Genomic DNA, 19,036 nt, shown 5'->3' on the forward strand with positions numbered 1-19,036 from the left:
CTCAGAGCCTGGAGCCTGCTTCAGATTCCATATTTCCCTCTCTCTCTGTCCCTCCCCTGTTCGCACTTTCTCTCAAAAATGAATAAACGTTAAAAATATTTTTTTTAATTTGATTAGGAAATTGAGAATCAAAACTAGATTAATATAAAAGCAGCATTTGTTTCCATTAATAATATTAACAATACTTGAATTCACTGAGCATTTTTTTTTTTTAAAGATGTATTTTTTTTTTTCAACATTTATTTATTTTTGGGACAGAGAGAGACAGAGCATGAACGGGGGAGGGGCAGAGAGAGAGGGAGACACAGAATCGGAAACAGGCTCCAGGCTCTGAGCTATCAGCCCAGAGCCTGACGCGGGGCTCGAACTCACGGACCGCGAGATCGTGACCTGGCTGAAGTCGGACGCTTAACCGACTGCGCCACCCAGGCGCCCCTCACTGAGCATTTTTCTATGCCATGCACCATTATGCTCTATTGATACATGTCATTTAATTAATTTTTAAAATAACCCTATTAGGAAGGTACCATTACTATCTCTATTTTCCAGAATAGGAAACTCAAGTGGAAACGCTAATTTGTCCAAAATCACCTAGCTAGTAACTGAAGGTGTTAGGAGTCAAAGTTGGCTATCTGACTGTAGAAATTGTATTTTTAACCTCTAAACCAAGCCCAGTGTAATGGCACAAACATCTTCAGCAAGTTAAAACAAAACTCAAAAAACAAAACAAAGAAACAAAAACAAAACTCAATACAGTGATATGTTTGTTTTCATAACTGAATCACACTGTCCTTTTAAAGTTATTAAATTGTTCGTAAGAAGCTGTGGCATTTTCTATACATTTTTTTTTTTTTTGGTCTACCTTTATTTAAAAACTAGTTGGAACTCTATGTAGTTGGGTTTTCTTTTTTTTAATGAAGGCACATTCAAAATTAAAAATAACTTTCACAACAAACACAGCCAGCAAGAGATAAATTATTCTTATAAGGGCCATTATTATTATTGTGCTTTTTCTCTATGTGAAAATGTGAGACTAAAAAATGCTAACACAGTAACTAAATTTTTGGCCTACTAATCACTAGACACTTTTTTTTGATTGACTCTACCATGATCAACCCATTTTCCACATATTAAAAGCATGAAATCTTCATCCTGTAGTCATGTTATGGTGTGTGCTGGCTTTTAGGCATGCAATCGATTCCTGGGTAATGTCAGGAGAGTGTGGTGTGTGAGCATGCATGAAATGCATTTATTATCCTTCCTCCCAATGCCTACACTCTCCACTGTGAGTCTCAGATCTGAAATAATTTTATTTCCATTCCATTCTGTATAAGATCCCTCTCAAAGTAGATTAACTTATGAATATGTCTGAGTGTGTATATATCCAGATTTCATGTCAGGTAATTTTAAGTAGTACATCATGAATCACCTTTTCTACTCTTGTTCCCCACATCCTTTTTGGTAACAAGCAATTAATAGAGGCTGGAGGAGTCTTCCTGTACTCTTGATACCTTCTGTTTATATCTACCATAGATTTGTCCATCCCACAAAACCAAATGAAATCTCCTCCAGCCTCCATACCAGGTAAAACACATTCATACTAAATTTAAACAGTCCTTGAATATGAGAAATGTTCCTATTTGAAATGTTTTCAACAAAAAGGAATAAACAAGACTTATTTTGGGGGAATACATGTTACCTTTCAGGGAAATCATAGTTTATAAGTGATACAGTAGAGAAATTTTCTCTCAAAGCTTACTTTATCAGTTTCTTCAAGGAGTTTGATGACGCGGTTTAGGTCCATGGTCTTGAAAGCACCCTAAAAAACATACGACTCTTACAATTCTGTGTCATGAGAATCAAGAAATCACATCAAACACACTATTTTTCTATGATATTATCCCTCAGCAACTTAAAAGTATCTTATGACAAAAAGATAGTGAGGAGAAAGGGATAATGGAGGGATGGGCAAAATGGGTAAAGGGGAGTTAGAGATAGAGACCTCCAGCTATGGAATAAGTTACAGGGATGAAAAGTACATACAGCATAAGAAATAGAGTGAATGGTATTCTAACAGTATTGCATGGTGACAGACAACAGCTACACTTGTGATGAGCATAGCATTAACTATACACTTGTGGAATGACTATGTTGTACACCTGAAACTAATGCAACATTACATGTCAACTATACTTCAATTTCTATAAAAGATATGGAGGGGAGAACAAAAAGCAGATGAGACCTTATAGGAGTAAATAAATTTTGGAGTTGAAAAAAATATTAAAAATGCCTCTTGAATTCTAGTATTATCTTATAATCTTATTGTCTTTAAATTTCAAAACACCTGTAATAATCGCACTTCCATGCTTTAGAAAATGAAATGATCCAGTACATATATATTCCACATCCCACACATGCACAATACATTGAGTTTGTCTATGCAGATATACATAAGACTCGCTTCTAAACTGTAGGTAGGAGATCATCTTCCTGAACTAGGTATCCCCTTTCTCAGTTGGTACCAGCATTCTTACAGTCATCAACATTAGAAAACAGAATTTCCAAGTTCTATAGATTTTACATTTTAAAAATTTCTTGAGCGCAACTGATTTATTCACAGAGTTGTGAAGGTATCCTGCTGTTCTCAGTGCCTCTACTCTCCCACCCTTCATCATGGTCCTCTACTCTATGTGGTCCTCTACTCTATGGTGAATAATAAAACTCAATTCTGAACATAACCCATCTAAATCATTCAGTTACTCTCCATTAGTGCCCCTCACCCCTCCTCTATTTTCCTTCCCTTGGTTAAACCCCACGGGTGCTTCAAAACTCAGCTCAGGTATTGCCTCCCCAAGGGAAGGAAAAGGATAGAACAAATGTCCTTCCTTTGTGCTCCCATAGCACCCTAAGTTCTTTATCCACTACAATTCCCATCATGGTTCTAGAATGGTTTGCATGTTTATCCCCCACCACACCCTCCCCAAAGCTCACTCAAGGCAAAGACTTTTGTTTTCTGGCACCCCAGCTCCAGAAACTGGGCCTGGCATATGAAGTTATTTGTAGGTAAGCGGAGAAGGAAACAGGAAGTGCTATCATCCCAAATTTAAGTACTTATACAAAAATCTCCACATTTTAAATTCAGTTTTGGGGATTAATGCTTTGTTGCATGACGTTTTCTTCCCTTTTTTTTTTAACCTTTTTTAAGTTTATTAATTTATTTTGAGAGAGAGAGCACACACATCAGCAGAGACCACTTCAGATCCTCTGTCCCCCTCTCTCTGCCCCTTCCCTGCTCATGTGGGCTTTCTCTCTCTCAAAAATAAATAAACATTAAAATTTTTTTTAAATAAAAAAAATAACTTCAAAAAAATTATATGAAAGATGATGATATAAAAAAATTCAAAAGGGAAGAAAATCCTACTTATTCCTATCATCTAAATACATCTACTTTTATATATATTTTGTTTTTATATATTTATTTTTATATGCTACTTTCTATTTTTGTTTACATGTATAAATATATAATTTAACTTAGTGTTAACACCATTGTATTTTGATTTCTAAATCTATAATACATATCTTTCCCTATGTCTACATAGATATTATTCTATTCCCTCTTAAGTCTAGAATTTCCTTTCCTTTCACAATTACAAACTCATATATTCTAATTTCAGGCAATGTCTTTCAAAAACAATTTTCAGGGGTGCCTGTGTGGCTCAGTTGGTCAGGTGTCCTGCTCTTGGTTTCGGCTTAGGTTGTGAACTCATGGCTCGAGTTCGAGCCCCACATCCGGCTCCATAATATCAGTGTAGAGACCTGCTTAAGATTCTCTGTCTTTTTCAAATAAATAAACTTAAAAAAAGCAAACAAACAAAAAAACAATTTTCAGTAAAGTGTTCTAATTTTAAGTTTGTAGGGTAAGTATCTGAGTGAGTTTATTAACTCCAAATGCTTTTTACCAAAAAAATTAATAATCAAAAAAGATTTCCTAAATACTGATCTTTATCTGGTATTATGGTTATCCTTAAAAACTTTTATATTTTACTGTTAAATTGTTTAAATTATTAAATTTACTGTTACCAAAAAAGTTGATGAATAATAGAATTTTGTCTTTTAAGATTTGAGTTCAGTGCCATCTGCCACTACCTCCGTTGTCTTCTTTCTTCCTCTTGGAAAAAAGAGGTTTTTGTTTTCAGATTTTCTGCAATATTGTTTTTGAAGGTTGGAAAGCATATTGAAATGAAAAGTCAATGCAACATTTTCTTTTTAATACCTGCATGTATTATCAGAATTGTTTTTCCCAAGTGAGCAGGTATAACTTTTATTAAGAAACAGAGAGTAGTAAAGGTTAAAGCATAGATTCCTTTCAGATTTATGTTGATTACTTCATGCTACTCTGTGTGTTACTTGCTAAGCATCTATTGTATTTTTAAGACTTCTCCTGCCCTCCCTCCTTTAGCCCGTTCCTCCTTCCATCAATATTTAGAAGCAGCTTCTATGTTTCAGAAACTGTGCTAAGTGTGGGGAACAACACTGCTCTGACCTCAAGTAGCTATCAGTCTGGCATGGAATACAAGTAATACAGATAAAAAGCTACAAAATGCTCCCTGCATGCTGAAAGGCGTGCTCTGGAAGCACACAGACTGGAAGCACAGAAGGCATGACACAGTTGCTGTAAAAAGTAATTGGCAGGGAGAGGTGAGAAGGAGTAGGATCTGTGAGATGAACTGAAGGTTTGAGAGGTGGAGACAGGGAATAGCATATGTGAAGGCCTGGAGGCAAAAGAAGAAGCATTTTGAGGATGGGGAGGAAGATATAGTGCAAAGGATAGTGGCTACAGATGATGCTAATTAGGTAAGTAGAGGTCAAATCATGAATAATAATAATAATGATCATAACAATGATGGTGATGTCTATTTCCAGGTACAGTTGTACTTTCCACGTATTTGCTAATTGAATTGTATGAGGTAGATACTATTATTAACCCCACTTTACAGAATGCCTTGTACGTATCCTATGCTAAAGATCTTCAAAAATATTGAATGGTTTGAGAGACTGGATATATAAACAGACAATGGCCAGACTACATATGGCAACAGACGTCTAGCCTGTAATCTCTGCAGCAACCAAACCCAGGAGCCATTTGCTCAGGAAAGTCAGAATTTGGCAATGATTGCCAGATTCCCTATTTTTTGCCCCTCATATTGCTATGTAGGACCACCAGAGAAACCCAAATATGCTTCCCAAATCAATCACATAGAATGCCCTGTTTGTAGCTAGCCCACCTCCAGCTTCCCCATGGCAACAACCTCCAAACAGAGCATACCAGAAGCTTTCCCTTTTTTCACTACAAAGCTTCCCTGCCTGCCTTAGCGTCTCTGCCAAATGTAAGTTATGCTGGCTGACTTCCTATATAGCAAGCTCTGTATATTAAATAGTGCCTGCTTATTCTCATCAGGGTGGTCTTTATTTCCACAGGCTTTAACCAGAGGAGTGTAACAATAAAAAGGCAATTTTGTTTGCTGAGTAGAGACTGAACTGGAAAGGTCTAGGCTGAACTGGAAAGGAGGTAGGAGACATCTGTAACTTGAGGCCTTGACTAAGGTACTGGCAACCCAGGCCGACAACAGGGAATGGAAGGAAAAACATCAAGGAGGTAGAGTCTGTGGGACTTAAAGAGTGATTTGATTTGGTGGGAGAGAGAGGAAAAGGTGATGATGCTCCTGGGCTTGGGCAATTATAGAAGTAGTGTCACCCTTTGCGGAGACAGGGAAGGCTGGAGGAAGAGGCCTGTGTTGAGGCTAGAGATAAGTTAAATTGGGGGGTAGAGATTTCCAAATCAGAGACTTAAAGTAATAATTGGAAGAGTTTGGGTAAATGAGATCACACAGCAGAATGAAGCAAAAGAGGACATACAGATGTAAACATGAAAATAATTGCTGTTAACATGTTTATAGAGAATTGTAAAAACATTTAACAAAACATTTTAAGATCAAGTCTAATAAACTGTTTTGAAGAAAATTAGACCTTTACTTACAGTTACAGGATAAATTTATTTTCCCATTTTACCACGGGACATGTCAAAGGGGAGAAATCCTGCTCATTTGATACATGGTTATGGGGAAAGGAACTAACATTTACTGTGGTCCTTTTATGTGTCTGTCTCTGGCACTTTATATCCTTTTTCTTTTTTTTTTTTTTTCCTAAGTAGGTTCCATGCCCAACATGGAGCTTGAACTCACAACCCTGAGATCAAGAGTTGCATCTTCTACCAACAGAGCCAGGCAGGCCCCTCCACCCCCTTTTTTAAACTTCATATCTTAACTGGTCCTTGACTTTACCATATAGAGTTGATGAAACTGGGGCATTGAGACCTAACTTGTTAAGGTCACATAGCTAGTACCTGGGCTAGCAGGTCTGTCTGATGCAGGAGTGCTGGTTCTTTGCACCTTAGTTCTCTGCCTGACTTCTCAACTGACCACTGAGGTTATTTCTAGCAATTACCCCAAAACCAGGGTAGGCAATTTTAACGACAGTCCATGGCAGTATTACATACAATGGCACGATAGGACTTCAACTAGAAGATTGTGGAGGTTCTCAGAGGGAGAGCAAATTTGGGCAAGGAAGCTAAGCCATGATACTTATGCAGTCCAAGTAATCACAATTTATTTATTCCACAAACATTTTTGAGTATCTACACTGTGTCAGACATTGTTCTAGTTGCTAAGGATATGGTATTGAATAAAACACAAAATCTCCTGCTTTCCTATGACATCAATATGTTTTGTCTTGCACAGCAAAGAAAACCATCAAGAAAACAAAAAGGCAACCTACAGAATGGGAAAAGATATTTGCAAATGATATATCTGATAAGGGGTTAATATCCAAAATATATAAAGAACTTTTACAACAGCAAAAATCCCCAAATAATCCAATTAAAAAACGTGCAGAGGACCTAAATAGAATACATTTCTAAAGACATATCAATGACCAACAGATACATGAAAAGATGCTCAATATCACTAATCATCAGGGAAATACAAATCAAAACCAGTGAGCTATCACCTTATACCTGTCAGAATGGCTAAAAACAAGCAAAAAAAAAAAAAAAAAACGACAAGAAATTACAAGTGTTGGTGAGGATGTAGAGAAAAAGGAATCCTCCTACACTGTTGGCAATAACATAAATTGGTACAGTATGGAGGTTCCTCAAAAAGTTAAAAATATAAGAACTATCACATGATCCAATAATTACACTACTGGGAATTTACCCAAAGAAAACAAAAACACTGATTTGAAAAGATATATGCACCTCTGTGCTTATTGTAGCATTGTAATGTTTACAATAGTCGAGATATGGAAGCAACCTAAGTATCCCTGATAGACAAATGGATAAGGAAGATTTGGTATATACATGTAATGGAATATTACACAGCCATAAAAAGTATGAGATTGTGCCATTTGTGACAACACAGATGGACCTAGAGGGTATTATGCTAAATGAATTAAGTCAGACTGAGAAAGACAAATACCATATGATTTTACTCACATGTGGAATCTAACAAAAAACAAATGCATAGGGGCACCTGGGTGGCTCAGTCGGTTACATGTTTGACTTTAGCTCAGGTCATGATCTCAGAATTCATGGGTTCAAGCCCCACATCAGGCTCTGGGCTGACAGGTCAGAGCCTGGAACCTGCTTCAGATTGTGTCTCCCTCTCTCTCTGCCCCTCCCCTTCCCCTGCTCACACTGTCTGTCTCTCTCTCTCTCTCTCTCTCTCTCTCTCTCTCAAAAATGAAAAAATAAAACAAATGAATAAATCAACAAATAAAAAGCAGAATCAGACCTATAAATACAGAGAACAAACTGATGGCTGCCAATGGAGAGAAGGTGGGTGAGGGACAGGATAGAAAAAATGGGTGAAGGGAAGTGGGGAACTGGAGGCTGCCAGTTCTGGAATGAATAAGTCACAGGGATGAAATAGAGAATATAATCAATGATATTGTAACAGCATTGTATGGTGGCGGATGGTAACTACACTTGTGAGCGCAGCGTAATATATATACTTGTCAAATCACTATGTTGTACACTTGAAACTAATGTAACATCATGTTATCTATAATCATATAAAAGTTTTTTAATGTTTATTTTATTTTTGAGGGAGACAGACAGAGAGAGACAGAACACGAGTGGAGGAGGGGCAGATAGAGGGAGACACAGAATCCAAAGCAGGCTCCAAGCTCTGAGCTGTTAGCACATAGCCTGATGGGGGGGGGGGGCTCCAACTCAGACCACGAGATCATGACCTGAGCCAAAGTTGGACACCTAACCGACTGAGCCACCAGGTACCCCACAAATAAAAAAATTTAAAGTGAATTAATATGCTTTGGAGGAGACAAAAATCACTGTTATATAGTTTACTACAAGATGACATATCTTTGGAGGAAAGAAAGTAGGAAGTGTTAAGATGCTTAAGCAACGGTCAGCAAAAGACTCACAGAGAGGGTAACATTTCAGCAAAGTCTTGAATGAGGTATGAAAAATAGGGGAAAACTACCAGGCAATGGGCACACCAAGTGCATAGGCCCTCAAGCAGAGGTATAAAATACACCCAGCAAGAGAAGACAAGAGGCCAGGAGGCCTGAAGAGAAGCCAGGAGGCCAGTGTGGAACACAAAAGGCTTTGTAAGTTATTTATATGAACTTAAATTTCTACTCTGAGCTCAGAGTCAAGGAAGGAAGGACACATAGGTATTAAGATATATTTCCTACACTTAAGGAATCCATATTCTAGGGAAAGAGGCAAAATTTAGACAAACAGTTGCCAACATAACACAAGTGATAATTAGGTGACAAATGGTGTGACTGAGACCTAGGACTATATTCATTTATGAAAAGATCTGTGAGGGTGAAAATAAATGCTTCCTATTGGGAGAGTACTTTACGTTGGAGAGTAGGGAGGTAGGGTAAGGTTTAAATTCAGAAAAGGGGGAAGAGCATTCATTTAGTAAATATTTAATATCACCTCCTGTGTACCATATATTGTGCTGTGCTACTGGGGAATACTGGAAGATTATGGGGGACACCACAGGAAAAGACAACAGGCAAGAATTCTATCTTCTTGGAGGTGGCACTAAACTGAGAATCTGGTACAGATTAAGTACAAATAATACATTGGGAAACCCTGAAAACACAACAGAGAAGTAGACCTGAGGCACTTTAGGGAAGGCAGAGACCTTGGATATCATCTAGTTCAGTGGTTTTGAGGCTAAAAATCACTCGAGAGTTTAAAAAAAATAAATTTATTTATTTTGAAAAAGAAAGAATGAGAGAGAGAGAGAGAGAGAGAGAGTGGGTGGGCACAAGCAGAGGAGGGGCAGAGAGGAGACAGAATCCCAAGCAGGCTCCACATCATCAGGGCAGAGCCTGATATGGGGCTTGAACTCACAAATGGAGAGATCATGACCGGAGCCGAGACCAAGATGCTTAACCGGATGCTTAACCGACTGAGCCACCCAGCCCCTTGAGACAGCTTTTTAAAAAGTATCAGACTCCACATTGGGGATTATGAGTCAGTAAATCTGGGTTAGGAATGAGCTATGTACAGTTTTTTGAACCCCTCAGATGACTATGATGGTCACCCGGGTTTGGGGCATGCTCCTCTCAAACAGGCTTGCTTTATAGAAAATAGAGTATTAAGTGATTTGATCAGGGTAATTCTGTGTGGTGACGTAAGCGATAAGAAACTACTGTGGAATCCTGAAAAAGGGGTGAGGCTCAGAGGGAGGAAGGAGGACCATAAAGTGGTATTTATGGAAAGCAGTTTGGGAAGAGATGAAGAGATGCTGGCTAGAAGGATGTGACATTCATCCAAGATCAACTGAAGCTTTGTGGTGACAGGAAAAGAGAGCAAGTAGTTCTTTTAAACTCCATTTGGCATCTCTTGTTTTTTAACACACAGTCTGGAACAGTGGGGGTAGGGTTGGAATTTTGTTTTATTTTTGTTATTATTTTGTTTTATAATCTGAATCCACATGAAACTACTTCCTACAGCTATCCAAGAGTTAAATGTTGTGAAATTCTGTAGCACTGTTCATACTTTACTGCAGCTATAATAAATTAAGCATTGCTACTTCAGGTGGGAAATGAGGTCCTTCAACCAGTAGCAATGACATCACCTGGAAACCTGTTAGAAAAGCAGAATCTGGGGCTCCTCCCCAGCCCTACAGAATCACAGTCTGATCTTGATAAGATCCCCAGGTTTTCCAAATGGACGTTAAATTTTGAGAAGCACCTCTAGAGGGCTTCTGATTCTTTAGAATGACAACAACATTAAAATAAATAGGAAATTGGGGCGCCTGGGTGGCTCAGTCAGTTAGGCGTCCGACTGTTGATTTCTGCTTGGGTCATGGTCTCATGGTTGGTGGGTTTGAGCCCTGCCTTGGGCTCCGCCCTAACAGCATGGAGCCTGCTTGGGTTTCTCTCCCCGTCTCTGGCCCTCCCCCACTCATGCACTCTCTCTCTCTCTCTCTCTCTCTCTCTCTCTCTCAAAATAAATAATTTTAAAAATAGGACATAGATAAAGGTAAACAATTTGTGATTTCAAGCATAGAATGGAGCTGACTTAAAGCACTGAGGTAGACTCTCCAAAGTCACTTTTAGCTACCAGTATATACTTACTGTCTCTCAAGTGTTCCAAGGGTTCCATGAGTCTTTCCTCTACTGGTCTGAGGCAGAGGTCTAAAAGGTTATCATTTCAATGATGGCAAAGATGGCTAGACCTCACTCTGATTAAAGAAACTAAGTAACTCTCAGTTAACTTCTCATGGCCTCATTTGTAAGAACAACTACAAAGAATACCCAAAAAGGTGGAGTGATCATTTCTCCTAGCTCTAAAAAAGTTTTTATCTCATTTCTTTTGGTAGAAACTGCCTTCTCCAGTACTTTGAAAAATATTAATGCTTCTCCAAGTACTTATTAACAAGCTAGGAACTCCAATTAATACAAAAATAGTTCTACCTGAAAGAGAATCCAAGGCTCTGTAAGGAGGGGTAATAATGAAAGAAAAGGAAAAAAGAAAGGGAAAAGGGAAGGGAGAAAGTACACAAACATATATACAGGTTTGCTAGTTTTGCTTTACTTGATATGTTGTGGACTATTCTGGCTTTGGCCTGTTAAAAGCATTTCCCCTTTTTTTTTCTTTTTAACCCATGCTAGCCTGCCTCGTGTAACTTTGCCCCCCATCCCTGCCACCTCTTTTACAGCGAGTGAAGGAACAAGAGCCATTAGATACCAAATTCACCTACTTCTCAGTTGTGCCCGGTTCCTGGGACAATGGCGGTAACGTTGAGCCCCCCTGCAGCCTTGGGAGTGGAGATCTGCTGCTCCTGAAAGTCTTTCTTCTCCCTACCCTATTGGAATACGTCCACAAAACTGATAAGGTAAATTCCCCGTTCCTCCTCATGCAAAAGTGCTGTTGCCCACAGTTAAAACCGTGCAAATGTCAGAGAGTCCTCAGGGAGTTCAGTCTTATTCCCAAAGAAGAGGTCCCCAGTCAACTGGCCACTCCCAAGGAACTCTCCAAGGTTCCAGGATGTGGACGTAGGAGACAGGGTTCCTGACGCAGCCTGGGACTCGCAAAACCTCCACAGGAATTCCCATAGTGACCCCACGTCATCAGTGTGAAGAGGTAGGGTAGGATTCCTCCAGAGAATTCACGCTTTAGGGTTTGATCAATACTCTCTAGGGAGGGGCAATGGAACCCTAGTATGAAACAAACGACGTGGAGTTCACAAACACTTCCGCCACGAATGGAGATCCAGCCGAGGGTTCCGAAGTGAAGTATCTCAACAGACCAACTTAGAAGAACTAATTTTGTATTCCTAATAAAAATAAACTCAAAACCAAATACGAGTAAAGTAAAATATGTAAATTCTGTTCTCTCTCAACTCCGGCTCCATAACCAGCCTCCAATTTCATACGAAAATGAGGCTACTTTCTAATTTTGACAGATTTTCCTTCCCTCCAGGTGTAGGTTTTAAAGTGGGAGCTAATTTAAACACGAGAGATTTTACCCCTATGTCAAGAACATCACTTAGTAACAGGTATCTACGTACGAGCCCATTGCAAACAAAATGCTCATTAAATCCATGATTTTGCTACAAACGTGTCCTTTCCTCCCACGCCCTTCGTGGTCACACTTTTCGAAGAAAAGCGGCAAAACCTTGCTTATTCTGTTTAGTGGGACGGTCCGGGAGAACCTCGCGCCACAGTCCCCAGACAGGTTGGCTGACGACAGCTGGACCCTCCCTCCGGCGGCAGTTCTCGGAAGGATCGGCGTTGCCTTGGGAACTTCTATCCCGCGGGATCCGACTGTTTCCACTTCGGCCCCCATTTCCGCCCTTTGCTGCCCCCAGGCCTCTCCCCGCCCCCCCAGATCCCAACCTCCCCTCCACACTTCCCAAAGCACAGACACCCGACCATACCTGTGCGTCCTGGTCCTCCGTCACCACCCCGACCACCGGGATTTGGCGAGGGCTGCTGGACCTGTTCCTGCGGCCCGGTTCCGGGACCTCGGAGGTCCCCGCGGCCTCAGCTACCGACATGGCTGAAGTGGGAGGGAGGGAGGGATGGGGGGCGGGGGTGGTCCTCCAGTCCTACACAGTTCCCTTAGCCTCAAGACCCACAAAGTCCCCCCCACCAAGAAGAGAAAGCCGCCGGAGAGCCGCTAGGGTCGCGAAAAGCCTCGGGAGTCCGGCAGTGGCCTCGGCCACCACGACGCCACCCTTATTATCAAGCCACCGCAGCCCACCGGCGGACTTCTGCTCCCGCGGGCTGGCGGGTTGTTAACAAGCCAGAGCGTTGCTAGGGGCGGGGTCGGGGGCTGCAGAAGCGTCGGCTCCTACGGAAGCCTGGGGAGCCAAACTACCCCAAACCCTAAAGGCACCTCCAAGTTGCGAGTAGCTCAGTTTGGTCGCTGGCGGGAGGGAGGCGGGAGTAGACGACCCCGGTACGTGGCAGTGGCGTGTTAGCTTGGCGTCTTGTGTTCTCAGTCTTGCTAGTTTGCGCCGGGCCTTAAAGTAAAGCAAGTTTTAGAGGTGGAGCAATTTATCTCACCTCAGAGGAGTGACCCGTGTCACCTACAATCCCTGCCTTTTCCCTCTTCTGTGCTTTCGTGGCTCTACCAGATAGTTAAATAACAAACAAGGCATAGTACACAGTGTTAGAGGTTTTGAGTCAAATCATGGAATCTAGAGCAAGTTAACCCCTGGAAGCCCCCACGTTCCCCCTTTTCTCATAAATTTTTAACATTTCTTGTCAACAGGATTGCTGTGAGAAGACAGAATGAGATGGTAGTTTGCAGATTGGCGTTTTGCACTTAAGTACCCAGGTAAATGGTCAATATTATCATTATCTTTATTATTACTGTTATCTATCCATTGTATCCTGAGTGATGACACAAGGAGGGTCACGAGTTTAATGGAAAGCTGCTTATGATAATCATCAGTATAACTTAATCACCCCAAAGGCCATGGCTATGAAAATATCTTAAAGTCCTTTAAACCTTTTCATCTTTTTTTAGCCTGAAGAAACTCTTCAAGATTCATATGTGTTTTTATATTATCTATAAAGTTTATTGCCTTAAAAATTACAGATAACAAACTGCATGAAAATAAATTTCACTTCACCTCTCAGCATTTCTCTCTTCATTTGTAGAATGAGCTGGTCGATCAGTCATTTCTAAGTTTCTTTAACCAGTTCAGACACTGAATGACATTTCTGATGACACAAATAAAAAGAAATGGAAAAACTAGATTGGGCATGCCAGCACTTGATGTAAATCATAGCCAAAGACACCAAGCTTTTTTGAAAGAGAACTGAGCATTTCTAGTCTCCATCTCCTCACTTATATTCATTCTTCCACTTTCCTCATCCTTTATCCCCTGAAAGTGCCCTGGGGTCACCACTACATGTGGCCTAAGTCTGTGGACCCTTTCTTGTCCTCATCTTGTACGTATCTCTAGTATTTCTCCCCTTCTTGAAACTCCCTTGCCTGGACTTCAGCTCTCTTTTTGTTTTCCTTTTATCTTTACTCATTGGCGTTTTTAGAGCTCCTTGAAGGCCTTAACACCTAGAGGTGGGTCCAATAGGTGTAAGATTGCTATTACTCCAGGAGAGTATAAAGGTTGTGTCAAGTGTATTAACATGAGCTAAATTGCTGTTGCACATTCCAAGTAAACTATATCAAAAGGAGACTGAAATCACTTGAGTAAACACAAGGGGATCCTGTGAGAATAGCACCCAAAACCAAGATAGTAGTGGAGAGCTGACAGTCGGATGATTTGTTTAATCTTTTGTGTATTGAGCCTGGCATCTCCAGATGAGTAAAGATGAAGAGGAGGGACTGTCAAAAAAATTTTTCCACTTAAAGCAAAGTTTATCTGGGAGTTATCAACTGACTATAGTGTTTCAGCACAAAAGGTGAATCTGATGAGAATCCATAAACCTTAGTGACTGGAAAGTCACACTCTCCTCACTGGACTTAATTGCAGACACTTTCCTAACAAATGAACAAAAAGATTTTTATTTTACTTTAATTGTTTACAAATCTATATATTCATTCTGTCCTATATCCACAGTACCAGTTCCCAATGCTTAATTAGCATGACTCCTGTGAACGCTCCCTTTCTAGCACCTAAAAACTCTTTTCCTGCTCAGTGAAGTCAGTGAAATTCTTCATAGGAAGGGGTTCCCTTACGTAGGAAATTAATAGATTCAACTTTGTAATTTTTTTTTAGCTCTCATGGTATTTGTTTTTGTTTGTTTTTAAAATTTTTTTTTTCAACGTTTTTATTTTTATTTTTGGGACAGAGAGAGACAGAGCATAAACGGGGGAGGAGCAGAGAGAGAGGGAGACACAGAATCGGAAACAGGCTCCAGGCTCTGAGCCATCAGCCCAGAGCCTGATGCGGGGCTCGAACTCACGGACCGCGAGATCGTGACCTGGCTGAAGTCGGACGCTCAACCGACTGCGCCACCCAGGCGCCCCTGTTTTTGTTTGTTTTTAATCTTTTTAATGTTTTATTTTATTTTTGAGAGCGAGAGACAGTGTGAGTGGTGGAGGGGCAGAGAGGAAGACACAGAATCTGAAGCAGGCTCCAGGCTCTAAGCTGTCAGTACAGAGCCTGTCACAGGGCTCAATCCCACAAACCATGAGATCATGACCTGAGTTGAAGTCAGACACTTAACCCACTGAGCCACCCAGGTGCCCCTAATGGTATTTGTTTTTATTATTTGACAAATGAGAGGCAACCAGGATGGAAATCCTAACACCCCACATGCAAGCCATCTTGAGTGAATTATTTGTTGTTTCAGGAAGGTTCCAAGCTTCTTCCTGCATTACCTTTGCGTATTGTTGTACATGGGACTGTCTTCAAATATCTAGCTCCCTGTGAAACCCAGCTCATGTGACTTTTTGGGGGAACCTTCTTTACATCCTCTGTTGGATGCCACTTTGTCATTATGGTTTTGTTCTTACCACATACTTAATGGTGTTTATTGACTCAGGTGCCCAACCCCTTCCTTCTAGAGACTTTGAAAGCAAGGAAAGTCACTTCCTCAGATTTGCCCCCCAACCCCTCAGCATAGTATCTAGAATAGTGTTTCTGAAAGCTTAACATGCATCAGAATAATTTGGAAAACTAATTAAAACCGACTGTCTGAACCACACCTCCCGAGTCAGCTTCAGTTAAGCCTAGGGGAGGTCCAAGGATTTGCATGTGTAACAAGTTCCTAAGTGATGTTATGCTCTTGGTCAGGCTAATGGTACTCAACAAATGTACATTAAAGATTTCAACGATTATAAATTGGTTTTTAAATTTTAACTGAAGCCAAATTAAAGCATTTCATAAGTTACCCAGAGTAAGGTAAATTATAAGTCCTTGCTGCTCGAAATGGGTCCTTGAACTACCTACATAGGCATTGTTAGGTAGTTAGGGGCTTGTTAGGAATACAGAAGTTCTACCCAGGATGGACCTCCTGAATCAGAATCTCCATTTTAACCAGACTGCCAGGTGATTAGTGTGCATATTGAAATTGAGAAGCACTGGTCTAGCGTGATGCGTGTATATTTTCATTAATGTTATTTGGGAGTAGTTTTAACGATCTCCATAAAATTGGCTTTCACTGAGTATCCATCTGTGTATTTTCCATTTCCTTTGTTTTCTTACTGGTGATAATATTTGTTTTTCTTTTTGTTAAGTGCACCAAGTTTAAGATTTTAAAAAGCTTTAATTGTTTATATTAGGTAATGAATTTAATTTTTTTTGATATTTTATTTATTTTTGAGAGAGACTGAGCACAAGTGGGGGAGGGGCAGAGAGAGAAGGAGACAAAATCCGAAGCAGGCTCCAGGCTCTGAGCTGTCAGCACAGAGCCCAGTGAGGGGCTCAAACTCATGAGCTATAAGCTCATGACCTGAGCCAAAGTCGGATGCTCAACTGACTGAGCCACCCAGGGCCCCAGTAATGGATTTAAGTTTAATCATTCACTGAACCTTTTAAATTTTTTTTTTCAACGTTTATTTATTTTTGGGACAGAGAGAGACAGAGCATGAACGGGGGAGGGGCAGACAGAGAGGGAGACACAGAATCGGAAACAGGCTCTAGGCTCCGAGCCATCAGCCCAGAGCCTGACGCGGGGCTCGAACTCACGGACCGCGAGATCGTGACCTGGCTGAAGTCGGACGCTTAACCGACTGTGCCACCCAGGCGCCCCTCACTGAACCTTTTAAAATGTATTGTTTGAAGACTCTAAGTTAAGAGCACAGGACAGTTTCCTGACACCACAACACAGAAGGATCTAAGGGTAAAATGACTAACTATTGAAATGGTAAATTATCTCAGCAAAAAGATAAATTAATAGTAGAGAAATGTATGGGAAATAAATTATGGAGAAATGTTTCAGTCTGATAACAATTTTGCAGAATTAAACATTTGTTTAGTTACAAATTGCAATTCCTTAAAAGCAGCTATAGATTGAAGATTAACTTGACATTTTAATAATATGTTGTCCTATGTACACTTTTTACTTTTAAAATAAAGCTAAGTATATTTTTTATTTATTTATTTTTTGGTTCTAGTTCAGATTTTTTTTAATGTTTCAAGTTTTTATTTAAATTCTGGTTAACCTATAGCATAATACTGATTTTAGAAATAGAATTTAATGATTCATCACTTACATATAACACCCAGTGCTCACACAACTGCCCTCCTTAATGCCCATCACCCATTTAGCCCATCCCCCACCCACCTTTCTCCATCAGAAAGTTTGTTCTCTGTCATTAAGAGTCTGTCTTATGGTTTGCCTCCCTCTAGTTTTCTTTCCCCTATGTTCATCTGTTTAGTTTCTTAAATTCCACACGAGTGAAATCAGGGTATTTGTCTTTCTCTGCCTTACTTTGTTTAGTGTAATACACCAAGCTTCATCCATGTTGTTACAAATGGCAAGATTTCATTCTTTTTGATGGCTGGGTAATATTCCATTGTGTATGTGTGCGCACACACACACACACACACACACACACACACCACTTCTTTATCCATTCATCAATCAATGGACATTTGGGCTCTTTCCATATTTGGCTATTGTCGATAATGCTGCTATAAACATTGGGGTGCATGTGCCCCTTTGAATCAGTATTTTTGTATATTTTGGGTAAATACCTGGTAGTGCAATTGCTGGGTCATAGGGTAGTTCTATGTTCAACTTTTTAAGGAACCTCCATACTGTTTTCCAGAGTGGCCATACCAGTTTGCATTCCCACTGAAACTAAGGATATTTTGAACATTAATAAATGTAGTATTAAGAAATAACATTGTTCTTCTGATATTTTTTCCTGATACTTGTTTGCACACTGCCTAATTAAGCAATATTTAGTAAAATTGTAATTATTCATTAGCACAACTTAAGAATGTTTCTAGTAAGTATTTTAGATTACATATGAATTTGGTAGTCTCTAAATAATACCAGATGTTCCAAATGTTCAAACAAATGTTATTCTTTTGTGAGTCAGAGTAATTAATTTTAAATAGAATTTTTATAGCACATAAGAAATGTAATTAGAGTATAGTCTTTGTAGGTTAGCTTTAGGGGAATTATGTAACAGAAAGAAAACATATAAAGCTGGCATTTTATCTACTTTAGTGTTTTAAAAAATCTTTCAGTTTGTGACAGAAACAAAGCTTAAAAGAGAAACAAAAATAATTACCTCTTTCTGACAGAATCATTAGTGCAAATTTGGGAGTAATAAATACATGGGACAGAACAAAAGTAAAAGATCAGCTACCTCTGAAGTCAACTATTCTAATAAAAAATGTACTAATAATCCAAATCGCAAGTGACTTTTAAATAAGAAGATAGAGGAGCTATTCATGTTTAATGGAGAAACTAAATGGTAATATGTAAATGAAATGAATTTATGGAGTGATTTGTACCTAACCAAAGCTTCAGTCCTGTGACTTAGGAATATTCCATGAAATGAAAATGTTCTCCAGCTTTTAGAACTAAAAAGAACTATTGTGTTCACATGGTGGGGGTTACAGTGTAATAAACCCAGGATAGAACTGTCTTTATTGTGGAGCAGGATTAATCAGACAAGTTTATTCCAATGACATTAATTATTCAAGGTTTGTAACTGACTTGACTTGCTCCAATTCCATGGACTCTGTATTAATTTGCTAGGGCTGCCAAAATAAATACCACAGACTGGGTGGCTTATACAACAGAAATTTTATTTTCTCAGTCCGGAGGCTAGAAGTCCATAAGGTGTCCAAAATTGGTTTCATTCTTGAGGCCTCTCTCCTTGGCTTGTAGGTGGACATTTTGTCCCTTTGTCATCACATGGTCTTCCCTCAGTGTCTTTATCTCCTTTCTATTTTTAATGTTTGTTTATTTATTTTGAGAGAGAGAGAGAGAGAGAGAATGGGAGAGACAGAGAGAGTGAGTGGGGGAGGGCCAGAGACGGGGAGAGAGAATC

General features: G+C 39.8%; 1 protein-coding gene and 1 long non-coding RNA gene across 4 annotated transcripts in view; one reads left to right on the plus strand and one right to left on the minus strand.

The window, feature by feature from the left end:
• The window catches only part of CFAP69 (cilia and flagella associated protein 69), a 62,674-nt gene extending 49,808 nt beyond the window's left edge, over nucleotides 1-12,866 (minus strand). For both annotated transcript variants that reach the window (XM_086696543.1, XM_025929744.2), the window contains exons 1-2: nucleotides 12,486-12,866; nucleotides 1,760-1,819 (exon numbers count right to left, since the gene is read on the minus strand). In XM_086696543.1, coding sequence (XP_086552669.1) covers nucleotides 1,760-1,819; nucleotides 12,486-12,605 — 180 coding nt within the window. In that variant the 5' untranslated portion in view covers nucleotides 12,606-12,866. The remainder of the gene's footprint in view (nucleotides 1-1,759; nucleotides 1,820-12,485) is intronic.
• The window catches only part of LOC147583275 (uncharacterized), an 83,843-nt gene continuing 65,249 nt past the window's right edge, over nucleotides 443-19,036 (plus strand). The window contains exons 1-3 of one of the 2 annotated variants that reach the window (XR_015247743.1): nucleotides 443-3,059; nucleotides 11,265-11,441; nucleotides 13,325-13,390. This is a non-coding gene — a long non-coding RNA (uncharacterized LOC147583275). Of the gene's footprint in view, nucleotides 3,060-8,649; nucleotides 11,442-13,324; nucleotides 13,391-19,036 lie in introns of those variants that run through there. The other variant, XR_015247741.1, reaches the window with a different exon arrangement.

Source organism: Puma concolor, chromosome A2, assembly GCF_028749965.1.
Source record: "Puma concolor isolate L17-30 chromosome A2, mPumCon1.1.hap2, whole genome shotgun sequence".
In the NCBI taxonomy this organism is placed as follows: domain Eukaryota; kingdom Metazoa; phylum Chordata; class Mammalia; order Carnivora; family Felidae; genus Puma; species Puma concolor.